This window comes from Cupressus sempervirens, chromosome 10 (assembly GCF_028749045.1).
Source record: "Cupressus sempervirens isolate cs-2001-9-10 chromosome 10, ASM2874904v1, whole genome shotgun sequence".
Lineage (NCBI taxonomy): Eukaryota > Viridiplantae > Streptophyta > Pinopsida > Cupressales > Cupressaceae > Cupressus > Cupressus sempervirens.
In genome coordinates, this window is record NC_143127.1 from 553,437,502 (window position 1) to 553,455,600 (window position 18,099).

Consider the following 18,099-nt stretch of genomic DNA (forward strand, 5'->3'; position numbering starts at 1 on the left):
TACCAATATATTTTCTTGGTTGATGTGGGATCACCTATCGATCTGTATGCTCCCACATCACTGAGTAGAAAGGAATAGTCAAAATAAGGCTTTTGTGGTAATGGTTTTTTTTCGGTAGACCGGACAAGAACAATGGTTGGAATAAACCTCAATCATAGACAACTTATTATTAGAAATACTATAGATGTTAATCTAGCTGTATTGTTATAGGAATTGGTCATGGCCAATTTTATCTTCCTGTGGCCACACCAATTTTGTAATCTTTATACTTGCTTAGAGATTGCGTTTACGCAAATGCAAAATATGTATTATTTACCAAAAGCAGGATTATTTTTGAAAAATATGCACTTAGAAAAATGGTGCCAAAAAAATGAGTCTCAAGTTATTCTTCTCCAAGTTTTTCTAATCCAAAGCATCAAACCCTTAGTTGGGGAATCCACCATCAAATCTAGCAAAACCTTTCATGCCAATCCAAAGCATCAAACCCGCAGTTGGGGAATCCACCATGAAGCTAGCCAATGGCTAGAAGATCACATCTTAAAATAGAGGTGTCTAGCAGTGAAAAGAAAAATCCCAAACCAATAAACAGAACATCCATGCAAGGCATGTAAGGTGGGAGTCGCTGAGGAAAATTATATGTTACGAATTCCAATCACATTGAAGATGATGTGCTGAACAACGAAAAAGAGGAGATATAACAGAGATAGAACCTTACTATTCCGGCAGAGGTTGCACTGAAGCTGCCAAACATGGCACGTAATCTTCAAACCCTTCCTCTGCATGTAATGGCGGCACAAAATGTAATATTCGACCAACATTAACTGCACAGCCTTTCTTCCAGTCACGCAAGACTGAAATTAGGGTGCGGCAAAGACTTCTTTTTAACTTTGGGAAAGTGTAAGTTCATGTTGGTCAAAATTTCGACCAACACGGGCTTCTAGTTAAAAAATTTATATACATTGGCACGGCAAAGACCTTGTTTTTAATTTCGATAAAGTGTAAGTTCGTGTTGGTCGAAATTTCGACCAACACGGGCTTCTAGTTAAAAAATTTATATACATTGCCTGCATAAAACGACCAATTTGACCCCATTTTTTAGATGGTCAAAAATTTTGGTCTAAAAATGGGGTCAAATGTACTAGTGTGAATTCTGCTTAGCATGACCTTGATCCATTCAATTTTGAAATTTCTTAGAGAATCTAGGGCACTCATTAACCCTTTCCTCTCAACAATCTTGAACTCATCCTTTAGTGCTCCTTCATCACACAATTTCTGATATGCCACACGAATTTCATAATCTCCAACTTCACCAATTTTACACAATATAAAAACTCTGTATATCATGAATCATATTAACCTTAGGAGATATCGATGATAACCCACCCATTGAATCTCATTTTATAGTAATTCTAGGTATAACATGGTAATTAGGCGGAGGACAAGTGTCACTCTTCACCAATTCAATATTTCTTACCTTTTTTCCTTGATTCTTTGCCATTGATGATGATGATAATGCCATTTACACATTTAGGGTTTTGAGGAAACTTTTTTTAAAACAACTTGACATGACTTAAGATCAATACTTGATTGCACTTCAACAACAAATCCTCTCTCAATCACCTTAAAAATTTCCTCACAAATTGTTTAACTTAATTTTTTCTCTTGAAATTTGAATGCAAAATGTGTTACATGCCTTCAAATTATTGATATATACCTTCATTCATTCAAATTAGGGTTTTTATAAATGTTATGTCCTCTATTCTAGGTAGAATACTTCTATATCTTGGTCGTCATTAACCTTTTAAACTCTATGTTCATTACACAACTCGATCAATACCATCTAACTCAACCTATGGATTCATTTAGTCATTTGGAATACTTGGTCAATATAGATAGTTTTACTGATGCTCGACACCCAAAATGTAAATGATCTCATTGCATTATTCTTTCCATAAATATGTTCTAATGCATCTTTTTCTATGAAGATATGAAGTTTGGCACAATTTATGTTAGGAATTGATGTAAGATAAGTCATTAAATATATAGTTCCTTACATACCTTTCTTGATCACTTTGAGGTGGTCTAATCACCTTCTCCATTGGATTGGGTGATATTAACTTCATTTGTTCATCTACTTTCATCTTCCTCCTTTTTCTTCTAGGTTTGATTCATCTCCTTCTTTATTTATTCAACATCCACTTTTCTTTTACCTTTGATGTGTTCATTTTTTGGTACTAGTGCTCAGGTCCTATAGTTCTTGCTCACATGTCCAACCTTGTGACAATTGGAACATACTTTCTTAGGTACATTGTCCTACCTTTTGGTTGTCTAGTTAGGTTTTTCCTATGATGTTCATTCATATGTTTTGTGTTCATAATTTTGACAATTGTAGCAATATACCTCAAATATAGGTGTAGTAGGTGTATTGTTCATCTTTGACCTACATTCATGTGCTTAATGCCCTTTCTTTTTGCAATTAAAATAGTAACCAAAAAATTTTTGATTTAGGGTTTTTTATATAGGTCTTTCTTCTGCAAATGTTTGTAGTATGTCCAAATTTACAACAATGATAGCATATAGGTTTTCCTTTTGACTTTGGATTCCTTAGCTATCCACTCTTGGATGATTCTCCTTCTTCAGTAGATGAATGTTTCTTTTTATGCCATAATCCAAAGGTGTTACTAGATGACCTAGGTGATCTCATTAGTTCTTCAAAATATCATATTTCTTCACTGGGTTTATTCATTCTTTCCATAAGTTCTTTGTCAAATCTTAACTCAGTCATCAATAGGTCACTTTGTGATATCAGATTTTCTATTTCCATGTCTTTCTTGTTCAGCTCTTGATTTGTAAGTATCAATTGATTCATCATGTCTAGCTGAGTGTTTGTAAGTTTTTGTACATCATATGACCTTTCTTATAGTCTGATAGTCATTTTTCTTTTGTCTTCTTCAACCACAATTTTTTCTTCTTGAACTTTCTTCTTTTGTTCAGTCACTTCACATAGCCTTACAAACTAGATTTCATGTTCTCTTTTCAATCCTCTAACTTCCTCATTTGGAGTATTTTTCTTCTCCAATAGATCTATAATATCTACATCACTTTCACTAGAACTTCCATCATCAAGAAATTCTTGTGTATCAATTCTTGATAAAGTGTGTCATTTTGTTGAATAGCCATATCTTTTCTCTTTCTTAGGGATTTCCTTAGTTCCTCTCTTGCTACTTCAAGTTGATGTAGTATGAGTTGGATTTCATGAATAATCTTTCCCAATTTGTAATCCTTCATCTCCAAGATCTAAACTCTTAATTTGTTAAACTTCTTTCAAGAGAACTATGTTGTGATACCAATTGTTGGAATTTTATTAACAAACTGAGATATTGAGAGGGGGGGCTAAATCAGGACCTATAAAACTTTTATCCTTCAAAACATCTTGATTGCATTCAACATGTTAACCATCTCATATCTAGCTTATCCATAACATAATTTGAAATATCAAATGTTGAAATAAATATAACTATGTATCACATCCATGAAATATAAATAGATAACACAAAGATTTTGGTAACCCAGAAACCTTCTAAGGTGAAGGTAAAATTGGGGCGAGGATGACACCCAAAAATATTCACTACAGTAGTAACAAAGTTAGCCTATTAGGACTAAAAACTTGACCACTTCTGATAATCTACCCTGTAAGGGGTTTTCCCTATTAAGATCTTTACAAGACTTCTAGGTCTATCTTGATTAAAGGATTTAACACTTACAATGCATTAAGAACACTGAAAAGAGATTTACAAAGGTTTGTTAAAACTATTATTTTAAGAGATTTGTCCTTATTCAATTTACCAAAATTGATTTAGTACCTGATCATTTGATCTACACTTACAATTGTTGATTATAGATCTCCTCTTTCCAATCTCTTATTTGATATATCTTTATTCTATCCTTCATTGCTTCATTAGGTTGCTAAATTTGTTTCTTCACAACTTTCACCTACAACCTCCAAAACCTAACTTCTTTTCATAATACTTCACTTCCTTTGTCTCATCTCCACATTACAAAATAGGGTTTGGATCTGCCTATTTAAAGATATTCACAGAGTCTTCTCGATGTTTCCTTTTTTGCCTCTTCAACTAATTGGTTGTTCTCCCTTCATAGGGGTTGGTGATCCATGCCAAAATGTGTAACAACCATTGTAACAAACTCTATGATCATTAAATGTTTTTTACATGTTGGCTAAAAATTGTTTACCACAAAGGTTGTACCATTTCAGACATTCTTGTTCACTCTGTGTTACTTGACACATACTATCTCTAATGTTCATTCATAATTGTTCTTCTTGTTGTTGCTTGACCTTAATTGACTTAGCTTCTTTTGTGTGACTCAGTATCTAGATGCTTTGATTGCTTGATATTTACTGAACTTAGCCTATATAGAAGTACTCGGTGACCAAAGACTTGCTCGAGTCCTATAAAGCTCGACATATTCATGATTATTTACAAATCTTTACATGACTCGACCTCTATAGAGTAACTCAATTGCAATGATGACTGATTAACTCTTCCTTATATATGACTACATGTTTGACATTAATAAATAACAAAACTTAGAGAAACCAACACAATATATGTATTGGAGTGTGTTAACAAAAATGGAGTTTGGGACAATATTATTTGAAAATGGGGAAATTCTTTAGTATGTCATGAATGCACACACTATGGTTTAGGTTTACTAAGTGAATCCCTTGTGGATCTCAAACTCATCATAACCACTACCACTTAACCAACACGCAATAAGATGAACCATATAACCAAGAGAAAGTTCATTACTAATATTACAATTAAAATATTTGCAAAATTGATAATTTTAAAGATATATAGCTTAATCCATTAGATATGTCATTTTTATGTGAAATTGTTCCATTTTCAATTTAATTTTATATGTATATTGTGCATTCAATGAAGAACATATTAACATTAGAAAATATAATTTTAAAAACATTCTAATTAAAAAAATTATATCTTAAATTTTTTAAAACAAATTTTTAATTGAAAAGAAAAACAATTGAAATTGGTTGGATAATTTTCTCCTTGTATCATAATTATAGATAAGACATGTTCTATCTAATTTATTTGGAAAGCATAGAAAAAAATCTCACTACAACATGATTTTATCTTTGCTTCTTCCATTTAGTGCAATAGATATTAATATTTTAACAAAAAACTATTGGTCGTGATTACTTTTAGATAAGTTATCAATTTTATAATGTATCTAAACAACTTAACTATATATAGAATTCCTCTTTGCAATAGGTATTTTTGGTTACACATTAACATTCAATTTTACCCAAATAACAATTCCAAATAATTTCTTCTTCTTATGCAATCCCTAGTCCCAATTAAATTATTTACTTCAATATCTTGTAGTTTCTTCAAATATTGGTATTAAGTGTCTCTCCAATACTTCTCACTCTTCCCCTTTAAACAAAAATGGCTCCATCCTTTTCTAAGAACATCTTCTCCTATCTTAGTTAAGTGGAAATGTTATTTTACTCATAAAATTTGACCACACTAGAAATCACTTTCTCTAAAGAAAGTTTCAGTATTCAACATCATAGTGTCTCAAAAATCTTTATCTATTTAAAAAATATTCCATTATTTAACAATCTAGACTGGTTGTAGCCAGCAATTGACCATGGGGCTTTTTTAATTAATTAAATTTGGCTACATTACGAGCAGAAGGAACTAAGAACCAAAATACATAATACACCACCTTTGAATCATGACTACAGGAGTAAGAGTATAAGATTTAATAAACCAAATTTAAATAACCAGAAGCATGGCCTTGGGATGGTAAATCTTCACCATACTTCATGTTATTCCAAAGTCTACAAATATTTACAATTTCTTAATATTAATAAAATCATATATTCAAATCTTAAAGCCCAAGATTGTGATGCTCAATGCTTGCTTAAGAAACAAGTGTCAGCTTAGTACTGGCCTTTAATTTTTTTGTATAAATCTATTTTTAATTTAATAAATTTATTATAGTATATAAAATATTTTAGTTTAAAAAATATATAATTATGGTTTTCTATAATGATAAATGCAGTAATCATCGATTACAAAAATGATAATAGTAGTAATAAAGATTTCTTTTATATTATAGTTATATAAATAATTATTAACTGTTAATTATAAATTCTACTTAATTTAAATCTTAATTATAAATATATTTTTAAATATAATTACTTATATATTTTTTCAATTGCATATATATATATATATATATCGTACTATTATATTATAAATACATTAGAAATTTAATATAATAATATTTTTATAAAAATATTATATAACAATATTTCTTATAAGATTAGGCGAGAGCCTACAACACAACAGTAACTTGTGAACCTCTCATTTGAGAGGTCTTGAGTGCTAATTTGCATAACACATAAAAGTAATTAATTAAAATAAATAACAATAATTAATCTAGGCTTCAATCATTTACTAATAAAAAAAATAATTTCTTATAAGATTATACAATATAAGCTTATATAATTTTTTAAAAATATTTTTAGTTGAATGAAAAAATTATATTCTAAAAAATATACTATTATAAGTATAAAAATCCAAGCTAACTTAGACAAGAGCCTACAACACAACAATCAATTGTGAACCTCTCATAAGGGATGTCTTGGGTTCGAATCTACTCGAAATGAATGTATAACAATACTATATCTTAAATAATGATGATGATGATGATGATGATAATTTAGGCTTCAACCCATTACCTATCAAATGTTTTTAAAAAAAATCTAAATTGAATTACAAACTTTTAAAAATATTAAACTTTAATAAATCACATTCTTATTAACCAAAAAAACTCTTAACAAATATTATATTTTACAATCCATGAAATCCAACCAATAAGTGTTAAATAGATTCATTGAATGAAATCATAGAAAACTTTTCTTTAGAAATTATAAAGTTAAAAATCTTGCATCTATACTACGCAATGATTTAATTTATAATAATTTTAATTGGTAGAAACAAAGAATTTTAATCACTAGCTAAAATGAATAAACCATTAAATGATGCAATAGTACTTAGTGTACTGGCAAGTACTAGTAAGAAATTACAAACTATATTTAGGTGAAAGCCCAATATGTCTATTTCCTCAACTAATTATTTGTTGTCTTGTCCATGAAAAGTGAAGCTCATTTATTTTTGAAGATGCATGTTCAGTAAAGAAAATTATTGAAATTTTCTTTTAGCAACTTGTATTATTTAGTCAACATGATTTATGTGTAGTTCATTTGAAGAATAATATTATTGTTAAACTAGTTAGATATTGTATCCTTTTACATTTATGAAAAATGAGACAACAAACCATATTTTCTAAATTCTATTAATCATTCATGAATTTTTAACTAGTATCTAATTAATAATTGAATCTACTAGTAAAATTTGCAAAAGAAAACTATTATCAATTACTTTAAACATATATTATGTAATAAGATGCTTTATTTGGAATTCAATTAAGAAATAATGTTACCGTTGAATTAATTAGATATTGTATTCTTTTACATTTATGAAAAATGAGACAGCCAAACATATATTCTAATTCTACTAGTCATCCATTACGTTCGATAAAAATAAAAGAGCTTCATTTGTCACTCTTATGTTATTGGAGTCCAATCTTTCTAACTTTATAGAAAGAAAATCCAAGCCTTGCAAATTCATCAACAACATTTTCAAGTGAAAAGAACATGAGAACTGTACAGAATGTCACCCGCCAAGTTCCAACTGGGCAAAGCGGGGAATTTTATCACCCATTTAAAAAAAAAAATCCAAAACATTCATTCCCCCACAGCATTATTTTCCACCTAGTACATTATTTTTCCAGTTACAAAAGAGAGTATAGGTATATCCATATATCAAGCCGCGGGGAAGGGCCCAGGGGCACCGGTCCACCCATCCAAGCACTTAATCAAAGGCCCGATAACCTTCCCGGAACAAATCCCGGCATAAACCTTTTCAATGTACTCACCGGGAGACGCAACCCGTTCGCCGCACAGCAACCGCGTGCCGAGCTCGTTCCTCACGAAGTCGTAGAGCGGGTAAGAGCGGCAGTCGCGGATTCTGTTTCCGAGGGCCGGGGCCTCCTTTTCGTAGAACTCGTGGCGGACCCGATTCACTTCGGAAACGAGCGTCTCGCCGAGCTGTTTCTCGAAGACAGGGATCCTGTCGAAGACGGAGTTATCGGAGTCGTCGAGAGAGCGGCGGACGAGGACTTGGCGGAGGGACTGCATGAGGGGGTAACTGGGGCTGGTGGGGTCGTCGATATAGGCGAAGACGGGGACGGCGTCGACGACGGTAAGGAGCTCCTTCTCGTAGAAGCGGCTGTGGAGGAGCTCGCCGTTGGCGGCGCTCATGAGCGTCTTCTTGGCGGCGGTGGAGACGGCGGACTTGACGGTGGCGTGCATGTTCTCCTCGAGGTGGCGGAGGTCGACGGCCTGGCAGAGGGCGGTGAGGTAGGTGGCGGACATGAGCTTGAGGATGTCGAGGGCCTCGGCGGACTTGCGGGCGGAGATGAGGCCGAGGGAGTTGACGTCCTGGTTGTGCTGCTCGGCGCTCTGCACGTGGGAGGTGACGGGGGAGGCGAGGAAGAGGAGCTCGGAGGTGTAGGAGGCCATGGCGATCTCGGCGCCCTTGAGGCCGTAGTCCAGGCTCGGGTTGGCGCCGCCGCTCAGGTTCGACGGGAGCCCGTTGTTGTACAGGTCGTTCACCAGCTCCGAGAACTGCGCGAACATCAGTTTTCCGATGGCGGAGATGGCCAGGCGGAGGTTGTCCATGGAGACGCCGATCGGGGTGCCCTGGAAGTTGCCGCCGTGGAGCGCCTTGTCGCGTGACACGTCGATCACCGGGTTGTCGTTCACGGAGTTTATCTCGCGCTCGATCATGTGCGTCGCGGCCCGGACGGTCTCGATCTGTGGGCCCAGCCACTGCGGGGACGTGCGCAGAGCGTACCTGCAGGTGGGGCCATCATGTGCTCATTTATCAGAAAATCCTTGTTGATATTTTTATTACTGTTTTATTTAAGATGATTAACCTAAGCAAAACTCAAATGTAGAATATATGTGTCTTGCGGATTCATCTCTCTGTCGGTTCAAGATCAGTCACCTAAACAAGTCTACATTCAGAGGGTTTTTGTTTATGTCATCATCACTATTCACACTTATTCACGTGGCTCATCTGAACTCGAATTCTTATTGATTAATCTGATTCAAGATGAGCTAACTAAACAAATTTAAACTTGGAAGGTTTTGTTTAAGTCATAAGCCTTCGGTTTATGTGGCTTATCTTATCTTAATTAACATTCTTATTTTTTTGTTCGGTTTGAGATGTGTCAACTAAATATCTATAAATTTAGAAGGTTTTGCCTTTATCATGAGCATTCTCATTTGTTTAGATGGCTCATCTTGAATTAAACAAGTATAAATTTTAATGGTTTTGTCTTTGTTATAAGTATTCGCACTTGTTTAGGTTGCCTATCTTAAATCATGCCCTTTAATAGTGATGATTCAAGATGATATATCTAAACAAGTCAAAGCTTAGAATTGTTGATTAAGTGAGTATTAAATGGACTGAATTTGCTTAAGGAAAATTCATTGTACAATTGTTATTTCTCATTATTGTTATGAAAGAGTATAAAATATTGTTGCAAGTTGAAGTGGTTAAAATAATTGCACTAATTCAAATGATATTTTATTTAAATTGCATAGTAATGACTAATTAGTAATTTTAAGTCTATAATAATTTAATAAATTACTGAAGTTGGAATTTAATTGAACATAGAGGAGGTAGGTGTGTCAATTTAAGGTATGAATTGACCCACCTAAAATTTATGTGATTTTAAATACTATTTGATTGTTGCTTAGCTTATTGATAATAATTTTATATTTCATTTAGGGTAAAAATGATTTTTTTAATAATTAAAATTAAAAATCTATTGTTAAATTAAATAATTTTGAAGAATAATCAATTTTAATAATTCAATTAAATTTTTACAAATAATTTAAAATTCATTGATCAAAAGAGAATTAAAATTGTCAAAAAAACATGTACATGGACTCCAAATATTTAGCATAAATTTGTACTTTTTTTATCCAGTAATATAAAATGTAGATTAATTCCAAACATTTGAAATGGAGTGTGTCTTCCCTATCACATACTTAACTTAGTCTATCTCTAGACCTATGTACTATTTGTTTATATTTTATCTATGTTTTATTTATAATTTATCTAATATGAAATGTTTATTATAGAAAATAATAAATAGTTAAATTATATTGATTTTAGAGGTGTATTTAAATATCTTTATTATTCTCACTCAATTCTCATATGTTTAATTTTAAGATAGTAAAGATCTTGTGATAGCTGAAACTAATAGTAATATTAAAGACTTAGAATTTAGTTAGTAAAGATGAAAGTATTTTTCCTAAATAAATTAGTTATATAAATTTTTGAAAATATAAAAAGTCTAACAATATTATTAACCAATACATTAGACATAATTTTTAAAAAAATTTATAAGATTACATCGTATTTGTCTTCTAAATTTTTTTTCCATACATTTTTTTTTTTTTTGGAGTAAATATTTACTCATGTAAATGATATAACACTTATATAAGAAGATAATATGACACTATAGATAATTGGAGGGATGTCTATTTTGAACTCTTAGATGTATCTAGATCTGTTTTTTATTCTTATAAAATCTCAACCATAATAATAACCTTCCCCTTCCCTTATCCCTTATAAATCGTCCCTGTCGTTTTAAAATAAATAAACCCATTATTGTGAATTTACTGAGTCTAATTACCAAGCTCATTAAATGCATTAAATTTTCTTTAAAAAAAACCAGTGCAGGATATTGAATTTGCAACATTACCTGTCCTGCTTGGGCTTCTGGAGTGGGTTGGTCTCGTGCTTCTTAGCAGCATCCTTCATGTAAGAAGACCCATCAAGAATATACTCCATGATAGCCGCAGCTTCCATTTGTCCAGGGTGGTGCTTTAGCCTATGCGTCAGCGGGTCCGTGAACTCGGGCTTCCCCTGCATGACCTCACAGAACATGGCAGAAGTGGTCTCAGCCAAAAGGCACAGCACATTCGCATCAAAGCAAACAATAGAAGCCAGGGCAGCCCCAACAGAGGTCCCATTAACGATAGCCAATCCTTCCTTGGGCTGCAGCTCAAACGGCTTCTCCACCCCGATCCGCTTAAGCGCCTCCACCGCACTAATCTCTTCCCCCTCCCTCGTAACGGCCTTCGAATTGGGCCGGCCGGTCACCAGCCCGGCAATGTAAGACAAAGGAACCAGGTCACCGGATGCCGTAATGGTGCCCCTCAAAGGCAGCTTGGGAGTGATCCCGGCGTTGAGAAAATCGTGAATGGCTTCCAGAATCTCCCACCGGATACCGGAGAAGCCCTGCATCAGGGTGTTGGTCCGCACGAGCATGGCGGCGCGGGTGGTGTCGGCGGGAAGAACGTTCTCGCTCTTGCAGAAAACGCCGGCGTTGAGGAACCGGATGAGCTCCTTCTGCAGATCGGCTCCCCGGTCAGTTCTCCTGTGGGATGTGGCCCCGAAGCCGGTGGTGACCCCGTACGTGTCGGTTCCCTTGATCATGTTGTTCATCACCCAGTTGGAGCTCTCCTCCACCCTGGCCTTCGCCGTGGCGGAGTCAAGTCTCACCTTCACCTCCGCTCTCCTCGCCACCGCCGCCACGTCAGCGATGGACAGCGACTTCCCCTCGATGGAAACTTCCTTGGCTCCGAAGAAGCTCTCCACCATGCTCTTCACTTCCTCAAAGTGGCTCCCTTCTACGGCCTTGGCGGCCTTACCCCAGTTCAACGGGTCCACGGATCCCCCATTCTGGTAGTCCACACACAATTTCACTCCGTTGCCCTTGCCATTGCCATTGCCGTTTCCGTTGCCCATCGCGATACCAGAAAGATCCACGCCCGCAACCATTTTGACGAGTAGATGAGTGGCTGGTGAAGAAAAGAGTGGATTTGGCGGCTGCGCAGAGACCTCCGGTGCTGGTTCTGATAATGTACCAGTGCACGCAGAAGTGGCTGCGTTTTAAGAAAAAGCTGGGCTAAGACAGAATATATACATATGAGGGAAACAGTTAGAATTGTGAAGTAGATACCCTGCGTGCTTCAGCTAATCTTCGCCCCCCGCCCCCCTTGGGATTCAGACGGGGATATTTTGGCCTTGTGTTCACAGATGTTCTTGGTTCATCTAATGTTCTTCGTCTACTCCCGTTAGACGGACGGGTGGCGGATTCGTGATCGGAGCTACCCTTCAAAGACGAGTATGTTAGCCGTCTCATTTGATGGAGTGCATGCAAATTTACCACGGTTCGGGGTGCACGTGACACGTAACTATGTACTTGAAAGTCAACTTTTTCGCTGGTCAAACAAATTAAGAATCGTAAATTAATGGCAACGAATCTCAATCTAATATAATAGATTAAACTTATATAATTGAGAATTAGTTGATCTATAGGATTCTAAGGAATGATTCATATTTGAGGGATGACCTAGGGCAAAGGACCTAACACTAACACTTGAGCATGTTCTAAAAATTCTTGAACTTATCATTTTTTGATGTCAAATATTCTTGATAATATTTTATCAATTGTTTTAACTTTATAGTTGTTAGCGAGTTTAAAATAGTTATTCATGATTCAATGAGATGTATTTCTTACATATAAAAGTTAGTCAATTATGTGATGCCATATCAATGCATAACAAAACATGCTTTGGTGCTCAAGTATGAGTGTAGATGCCTAAATTATCTCAATTGAATTTTGTTAGCTTAATTGTATATAATTTAATAAATTGATGTTGTCCACTAGCTAAATTAATCTAACTACTTAAGCTATAACCTATTAATAAATCCGTGTAAAATCATAACACACTTAAAATTAATTAATCCTCCTTTCATTATTCAATTTAATAAATAAATTCAATGATTTATTTTGTTTAATTCATTTTGTCCTATTCCTTCATGATCCAAAATTTAATTTAATTTGAGTAATTAAAATTCAATTTTATCACATGTCTCCTAACTTTAACAACTTCTAGACCAAATGCTCCATCTTGATCCCTAACCATCCAACTAACCATAGGAATTGAGAATAGGAATGCATTTTGGGAATAGGAACAATAACAACTATTTTTTTGGAATGGACATAAGCTCATTATAAGAGCAAAATGGGAATATGTTTTCCTATTATCTATTCCAATTGACACACCAAATAGAAAATAGAAAACATATTTTTAATTTCCTATTCCTATTCCAACAACCAAACGAACCCTAAGGTCCTAACCAACCTTATCCCCTTAATCTCCATCTAACCCCTAAGCCATTAGCATGTAACCCTCTAACTTACCCAAGGTTCTAAACAACCTTATCTATTCATCTATTCAAACCTCCCTCTAGCCAATGTTATCCTAATGTATGTATATGCAAATTCCTAGTTTTATTAAATAGAACAATAACCTCCTTTTTGGTGGCATCTCTCCAAAATAGAAATGGACCATCCTCTCTACTTGTCACACTCTTGAATGCCAATAGATGACAAGTGTTTCATTTTAGAGACCCTTCACTTTGCAACCTCATCGTATTTAATGCCTCCATCTTCCTTCACAATTATATCCAATCTCATGCATACTAACTAGATGATGGTTGTACCATCCTAAATAGTTAGTGTGCATCACTAGAGAATCTAGGACCTCTAGTAGACCCCAATTTACTGATATATAAATATAAAGGTATTTTATGCTTGATTCCCACAACTTTTATTTTCTCCCTCCACCGCTTTTCACACTACTCTTGACTTGAATTTTCTTTGAGAAAATCAATGGCAAGACAAGGCCAACTAGGTTGAACTTGTCCTAGGTTAGCCTTGTTCTAGAGCATTGTGCTTTGGTGTTATCCAAGCCCAATCTAGTGGCTTTTCTTCTTGATCTTTTTTTGTGGCTGGCCCAACAATATTGAATCTTTAAATGAGTTTAAAAGGGCCCATCAAAGCCTATCATTCTAACATCCACTACTATGCTGCAATTGATCAATATTTTAGGTTTAAGTGCCTAATTTTGGTGCTTTAAAGAGCAAGTACAATCAATAATTAGGAATTTGGATTCAATATTTAAAGGCAAGCATCCAATTTTGATCTCCAAGTCTCCATTTCTTCAAGATCCATCCAAGCAAAGACAATCTTCTCATTGATGCAAATTTATTTCCCAGGGTGGCCAAGTATAGGAATTGTCAATCAAGCAATAAGATTCATATATCAATTTTATTTTTATCTCATTCTCCATTATAGACTATCAAGCATATCAACATTCAAAATCTAGGATTAACAAGTGTAAATATTAACACACAATTTTTTATTTTTTTCTTTACTTCATATTTTGATTTGTTAAGTTAAATGAATTTAAATTGTTTGGCATATTTATAATGATACTCAGTACTTGCCCAAGCTAATTGACATCATTTTCCTTTTCTATAATAGTAGTTAATGTGGGTTCTCCATGTGCAGGAATGAATGTTGTGAAAAGTTGATAAAGAAATGACTTTGTATGTGGCGTGGCCTTGAAAGTTCAACTCATTAGGATAGCCTGTAGGAATTTACATGGAATCTAGATGCAAGATTAAGAAGCTTTGGCCTTTAAATGAGATCATTCAAATTTCTTTACAGCTATATCGATGAAGCTTTTAAATATTGAAGAAAGTTTTCCCAATAGCATATAAATGAGCTAGGGAGGGAAAATAATAAGAGTAATATACTTCAATAAAGAAAAAATAAAAAACTATATCAGATACACATAACTGATGAAATAATGCACAAAGGAAAATGGGGCATCAGAGTAACATATCTTGATATATCCAATAGAGTAACATAAGTCATTAAAGAAAGTAGTTCTTAGTCCTACCTTATCTCAATGGATCAATTGTGGTAGTCTATACTGATGGGAAACTTAAAGGATAAATATTTGTAGTAGAGTAAGTTTTCTTGATCAGGCTTTCAAAATAACATATGTCATAAAAAAATGAATTTAATGTCTCCCCAAAACCCATTAAACCTATCGGTATACCTTATAGTGATGAAATACATTATTAACAATGGATTCATATTGGATTAGGTTATGTTATATCAATTAATTGAAGCATGAACACTAGTGCCAATGATGAGCCCATCGAAAAAATATTGCACTATGGGTTGTAAAAACCCAGGACAAGTCTGATACACCTTGTAAAAGGTGGATGGACAAAATAAATTAAAATAGAAAAATACTTAATGTGCTGCAACACTAATATATTTCATTAACCTTTTTGTCCATATCAATTGCATTTTGTCCATGTCAATAACATTACAAGATGCCTCTATTTATAGAGGTCTTAGATTATTTATAGAAACATCTAAATTAACCGACATAGAACAAATAAACTTTTCTAAAACTATTTACACATAAATGACTTCTAGTTCAGTAATCTAGCTAAAATTTCTAGAATCCTCTAGTATGATTTTACATTTCATTTGAGAGGGAAATTACTCATTCTAACACTCCCCCTAATTTCAACCTCAAATGTTGTTGCATATGAATCCAAATCCTTTCTTTTACCTAATGCCAAAATGCTATTTTTCAATAATCTTCATATCTGTAAATTTCTTGATGAATAGTGTCTTCTAAGGCTGCGGCCTTTAATTTTGAAAAAAAATTTGTCAGTAATTGGTTGAATCTTTTATCAACAATTATCTCTTTTAACAGGATCCACTGATAATCTTGCCTCATCTATCACAAATGGTAGTAACATGATTCACTAATAACCTTGATCAAATTCATGTCTTCTTTTAGCTACCCCTTGATAGCCTCATTATGACTTCTATCACAGATGGTGATAGGATTCACTAGAAATTTAAACTAGCTTCATCTGTCATGAATGGTGATAAGGTTCTCCAAATAACCTTGCTCTGCAAAATAAAAAATATCTTTGTTGTCATAGATGGTGACAAACACATTCCTTCCTTCTTCAACTATCCCTTGATTAGCTGCTTATGTCAAAAATGGTGACATGATTCTCCCAATTAACTTGACTCTGATTTGTCTGTCACAAAATGTGACAAGATTTTATTACCCTAGCTCTTATACCACTTGTAGAAACCCATGACAACTTTGATACACCTTGTGAAAGGTGGATGGACAAAATAAACTAAAATAGAAAAATACTCAATGTGCTGCAACACTAATATATTTCATTAACCTTTTTGTCCATATCAATTGTGTTTTGTCCATGTCAATAACATTACAAGATGCCTCTATTTATAGAGGTCTTAGATTATTTCTAGAAACATCTAAATTAATAGACATAGAACAAATAAACTTTTCTAGAAATATTTACACATAAATAATTTCTAGTTCGGTAATCTAGTTGAAATTTCTAGAATCCTCTAGTATGATTTTGCATTTCATTTGAGGGGGAAATTACTCATTCCATCATGGGGAAGAAAATTTTGAGTTAATTTGATAGCCAATGATGTTGTTGGGTTAAGTTATGCCAATAAATAAAGAAAAAGGAACAATGGAGTTTGTGATGTCAATGATAAAGTTGAACTAAGATACATAAGCCTATCAAAAGGACATATACCGATATGATAAATGATAAATGGGGACATGATTTATGTCGATGCAATAACATTAGAGTAATATTACATGGTAGAGTAAGAATAAAGTGTCTATAACCATCCCTACTGAACTTATTGGTCCAACTTACGGTGATGAACATATCGAAAGATGTTTTCAAAAATCTATATCGATGGCACCAAAAGAATATAGGGCCCGTTTGGTGAGCAAAATAGGAATACGTATTCTAGAATAGAACGTATTCCTATTCTCCATTTGGTTCAGCCAATATTTGATGGGAATTTGCGGACCCAAAACTTATGTTTTCTAAAATTTTAAAAAATGGAATGGTAATACATATTCCAATAACACCTATTTGGGTGGAATTGCAAAACCCCATTTTTGGGCCAAAATTGGAATACGTATTCATATTTTACTTTGTATTCCAATCCCATTTTGGTGCATCTAAATAAGGAATTCAAAATTTTTGGAATACGTATTCCAGAATACGTATTCCTATTCCGCTCACCAAACGGGCCCATCGTGTACTGGAAAACCATATACCGATGAATGACCATTGTCATATCGGTTTTATTTCCATGGAATTTTGTAATAAAGGTACACATCAGGCATACATATAAGTCTGTATGAATAATGAATCAATTTTTGCATGATAGCATTTGGATTTACAATAGAAAAGTTTGTTGGAATTTTATATGTTTCAATTAAGTAAGAAAACTATGACATGGGACAAGACTAGTAACAAAAAAATTCTTTAAGACATCTGAAGTAAGTGATTAATGAGAATGAAAACATCCATGGGACAATTAATGATAACTTTGGGTACATGCTAGAAATTACAAGTCCCTAAGAGAACAACCACTATTTTTAAGAAATAAATGTGGAATAAATGCTAGTAATCCTTTATGTACTTTTCAAGAGTGAATGATTCTTAAGGATTGAAGTAGATTAAATCAACATTAATAAGTATTTATAGAGGCTCGTTATATAAGAATTGTGGAGAAATTCATATTGTGTCATAGGAAACAAGGTGGTGGAATTGGCAAGGGCAACAACATTAACCATGGGTCTACCTACAAATAATAACTTTTGGAATGGAATCCATAGCTAGTAAAGCAACCAAATTTAATTGAAGTTGAGGAGGACTTGATGGATAGAACAAATGATCTTTATGTTGATGCCTTAGATCTGAATAGGAGCTATGTAGGATACAAAATTGACATATTCACACTTTAAGTAGAGGAAGGCAAAGTCAAGTTGAGAGAGTTAATAGTCAAATAGCAAACAAGAGTCGATGAGTATTGAGAGGAGATGTTGGAGCTTCTTGTAATTCTTTTAACTAATGGAGTATTGATGATTTGTAAAACCAAGATTGT

The 18,099-nt window shown here is 33.9% G+C and overlaps 1 protein-coding gene across 1 annotated transcript; it reads right to left on the minus strand.

Annotated features, from left to right (window-relative positions):
- Positions 1 to 7,654: 7,654 nt before the first annotated feature.
- On the minus strand, positions 7,655 to 12,385 carry LOC149535088 (phenylalanine ammonia-lyase-like). The gene is made up of 2 exons (XM_089806900.1): positions 10,957 to 12,385; positions 7,655 to 9,032 (listed from the first exon to the last, which is right to left on the minus strand). The coding sequence occupies exons 1-2, from the start codon at positions 12,036 to 12,038 to the stop codon at positions 7,940 to 7,942; spliced, it is 2,175 nt and encodes a 724-aa protein (XP_089663026.1). The 5' UTR covers positions 12,039 to 12,385; the 3' UTR covers positions 7,655 to 7,939.
- Between the last annotated feature and the right edge of the window lie 5,714 nt (positions 12,386 to 18,099).

Coding starts and splice junctions, on each gene's coding strand:
- LOC149535088 (XM_089806900.1), bottom strand. CDS start 12,038: ATGGTTGCGGGCGTGGATCTTTCTGGTATCGCGATGGGCAACGGAAAC. Junction 9,033..10,956: donor CAGAAGCCCAAGCAGGACAG/GTAATGTTGCAA, acceptor CCCCACCTGCAG/GTACGCTCTGCGCACGTCCC.